The sequence below is a fragment of the Microtus ochrogaster genome, unplaced genomic scaffold (genome assembly GCF_000317375.1).
Source record: "Microtus ochrogaster isolate Prairie Vole_2 unplaced genomic scaffold, MicOch1.0 UNK46, whole genome shotgun sequence".
Taxonomy (NCBI): Eukaryota; Metazoa; Chordata; class Mammalia; order Rodentia; family Cricetidae; genus Microtus; species Microtus ochrogaster.
Genome location: NW_004949144.1, coordinates 2742725 through 2746423, shown reverse-complemented (window position 1 = coordinate 2746423; position 3699 = coordinate 2742725). Strand labels below are relative to the sequence as shown.

At 41.7% G+C, this 3699-nt stretch overlaps 1 protein-coding gene across 2 annotated transcripts in view; it reads left to right on the top strand.

The window, feature by feature from the left end:
• The first annotated feature begins 2536 nt into the window (after positions 1 to 2536).
• LOC101992934 (C-type lectin domain family 2 member E-like) overlaps positions 2537 to 3699 on the top strand; it is a 13152-nt gene continuing 11989 nt past the window's right edge. For both annotated transcript variants that reach the window (XM_005369226.3, XM_013354500.1), the window contains exon 1: positions 2537 to 2704. In XM_005369226.3, coding sequence (XP_005369283.1) covers positions 2617 to 2704 — 88 coding nt within the window. In that variant the 5' untranslated portion in view covers positions 2537 to 2616. The remainder of the gene's footprint in view (positions 2705 to 3699) is intronic.

Here is a 3699-nt window from a genome sequence, read left to right as displayed (position 1 = left end):
TCATAACTGCAGTCCCCCTATCTTGAGAAGGCAGAGGTTCAGGACTGGATAAGTGTGCTTTTCATTGAGTGAACACTTATTCTTACCATCATGTTTCTTTCCTCCTTCTGACTTCAGGCTATCTTTTGGCTGTAAGAAAATATTTTTCTCCCGCCTTCCGCTCTTCAATTGGACCTTAGGACCTCAGTCCAGTGCTCCAATGTGGGTCTCTGTTTCTATCTTCATCCATCGCCAGTGAAGGTTCAATGGTGATATGCAAGATATTCATCAGTGTGTATATGGGAGAAGGCCAGTTCAGGCACCCTCTCCTCTGCTACCCAAGGAACAAGGTGGTGACATCTCCTTGGACACCTGGGAACCCCTCTATAGTCAAGTCTCTTGCCAACCCTAAAATGGCTCCCTTAATTAAGATATCTACTTCCCTGCTCCCATATCCACCCTTCCTCCATCTCAAGCATCCCGTTTCCCCAAGCTCTCCCCAATCCTCCCCTTCTCCCTTCTCTCTCCCCATCTCCTTTTGCCTCCACCCCAGTCCCACCCCCTTGCTCCCAACTTTTGCCTGGCAATCTTGTCTATTTCCAATATCCAGAAGGATAACTATATGTTTTTCTTTGGGTTCGCCTTCTTATTTAGCTTCTCTGGGATCACGAATGATAGGCTCAATGTCCTTTATTTATGGCTAGAATCCACTTGTGAGTGAGTACATACCATATTCATCTTTTTGGATCTGGGCTATCTAAGTCAGGACGGCAAGGGATTTGTCCACCCACGGAGATGGTGGGACTGATCTAATGGGAGCTCACCAAGGCCAGCTGGACTGAGACTGAACTAGCATGTGATCAATCTGGACTCTCTGAATGTGGCTCACAATGAGGGCTGACTGAGAAGCCAAGGACAATGACACTGGGTTTTGATTCTACTGCATGAACTGGCTTTGTGGGAGCCTAATCTGTTTGGATGCTCTCCTTCCTAGACCTGGATGGAGGGGGGAGGACCTTGGACTTCCCACAGGGCAGGGAACCCTGACTGGTCTTAGGAGTGGAGAGGGAGGGGGAAGAGGAGTGGGGGGAGGAGGAGGGAAATGGGAGGAAGGGAGGAGGTTGAAATTTTTAATAAATAAATAAAAAGAAAGAAAATATTTTTCTATCACAGAAGGAGGTCATTAAACTTGGAAGCCCCTGCTGCTTTAGTTAAAGCTTATCTTCAAGTACTGACAGGGGAGTTGTAAAAGTGTAAGAGCATATCAAAGGCTTAGGAGAGGAAATGCTGGCACTTCCCCCTTTTTCAAAATAAGACAATTACCAGGGAATAGAAAGTGGGATCCACTGCTGATTGAGATAAGTGTTCATCCTCTATGATGTCTGGGTATGTACATTTTTTAAATAACTGCTTAAACGTAAAAAAATCTAGGAACTGACCTTTGTACAACAGATGTGAGTGGCTCTGTCTTTTTCCTCAGGAAGGAGTGTTTCTGGAAAGGCTTCACAGAAATGCAGATGTCACCTGGAGATTGTTACCAAGTGCAGACAGTCTGGATCTGCATGTCAACAAGGTTCCTGGGTAATGGTTGGGCCATAAATCTTCCCAATCCAATGCAACACAGTCTCTGGCAAACTATGCTGAGGTTTTACATAGTGAGGAGCCTTATGGGATGACAAAGTGGGAGGGAAAAAGATTTGAGTCTTGGTTCTTCTCCCAAAGTGTTTGTGATTTATTTGACAACTCATTTTAAGATGTGTGTACAGATAAATGGAAGTGTAGTTTTTAGTGTCTGGTCCCTAACTCCAGAATTCAGATTTGTTTTGCAGCCCACAACATCATCAGTTAGTGTCTTCAGCCACATAGAGAAAGAGGTGAAGAAAGACAACCCCCCATCACAGTTGACTGAATCCAGAGCATGGAATAACACATGCACCTGGTGAAGCTTCTACCTAACTTCAGGAAAATTGTTTTTTTTTTTTTTTTTTTTTTTTTTTTTTTTTTTTTTTTTTTTTTACTCTTTTTGCTGGGATTTTGCATCTATGACCTCAGGCACAAGTATCTCTGACTCCAGAAGTTTGTCATTTTGCCCTTTAATTCGATGCCACTTTCCTCTCTGCCTCCCTGTCCAGGTCTGATTTGCTTTCACCTATATGATCTGGAATTTCAGGACTTACAGCAATCCTGATCTTTAAATATAGGACATAGACAAGAAATACAGGTCCAATGTGGGTTTATTTGAGGCGAGACTGAGCTACATAGTGAAACCCTGATTCAATCAGTCAGACAATCAATCAACATTTCCCCACTGAATAACAGTGACTTTCATCAAAGTAATACTTTTCTTAAAGTAGTAGAGATGAATCTGGAACGTTTACTGTCCTATAGTCCACTTAATTTCACTTCACATAGTCCTACTTTGTAATTCTGTTTCCTCCAGGAACAAAACGCTATGTGCTGAGAGGTGACGTGTTCAGAACTGTTAAGGAGTGGTTAATGAGTCACACAGACAGCTGGGTTGTGCTTGCAGAGTGCTTATTAGGAAACTCAGAAAACAAAGCTTTGTCTCCCTCTCCAGGGTTTCAGGTTTCATCCCTCCTCCTTAGTTCAGGAAAGATTCTTCCTCTCAGTTCAGAGATGCCTGCTGAAGAGATTGAAGAGACTTCCATGGGCATGGTAAAGGCAGAAATGTCTGCCCCAGACCACCTACCAGAGGGAGACATGGGTATGTATTTGATACAATTTGAAGCAAACTGAAAAGGCAGAGAGGAGCCTTCCCAAGGCTTGAGAGGAAGTGAATCCCCAGTCTGTTAAGTCTGCCATGGCAGGGCTTTGTAGAAGTGGAAGTGCTTGGAGGCTTCTAGTATCTTATTTACTCTATCGAGTGTATAGTATTCAAATAGGCAAGACAAAAATGAATGATGAGTTAATTTTAAGAGCCTGAGGAATAGTTTTTGTTTGATTGTATTTTAGGGAATTGGACTTTTTGTTGTTGTTTGGTTTTTCATTTGTTATTTGTTTTGATCTTGATTTTGGTGTGTTCGTGTGTGTGTGTGTGTGTGTGTGTGTGTGTGTGTGTTTGTAGTTTTATTGTCTCATCTTGATCTCATAATTTGCATTCTTGTGAGTTATAGGAAATTGCTGTATACCATACGTTTTATTTCTCAGATGGAAGGAATTTCAAACACAATACCTTTCAATATTTTCATCTAAGGAAGTTCCCTATGAAGCTAGATCCTGGGGTTTTCAGATCCAGAGTGATTCAAAGAAAACTCAGGGAGCAAAGAGGTGCAGTGGTTGGTTGTGTGGCCACTTCTCCCCCTGGCAAATCATACATACACACACATCCATAGCACTAAATCGTCTGGTATTTTCACTCTACAGAAAATTATGGAAATGAAGAATCTTGTGGGATTTCTGTTTTAGTCTTTAGGGAGAAAACTGTCCTCTATGTTTGAAAACTATTGGCTTCATTTTTATTTCTACTTCTTTCTTCCCTTTTCCATTGCTTTAATTTTTCTTTGTGTGTTTTAGTGAAAGAATATTGAATTTTCTGGAAAGCAGCATTCGTACTTTCCATTGAAAGCAAGTTCATAAAACATAGATGTTTTTCTTTTTTTCTTTTTTTTGTTTTGTTTTTGTTTTTGTTTTTCGAGACAGGGTTTCTCTGTGGTTTTGGAGCCTGTCCTGGAACTAGCTCTTGTAGACCAGGCTGGTCTC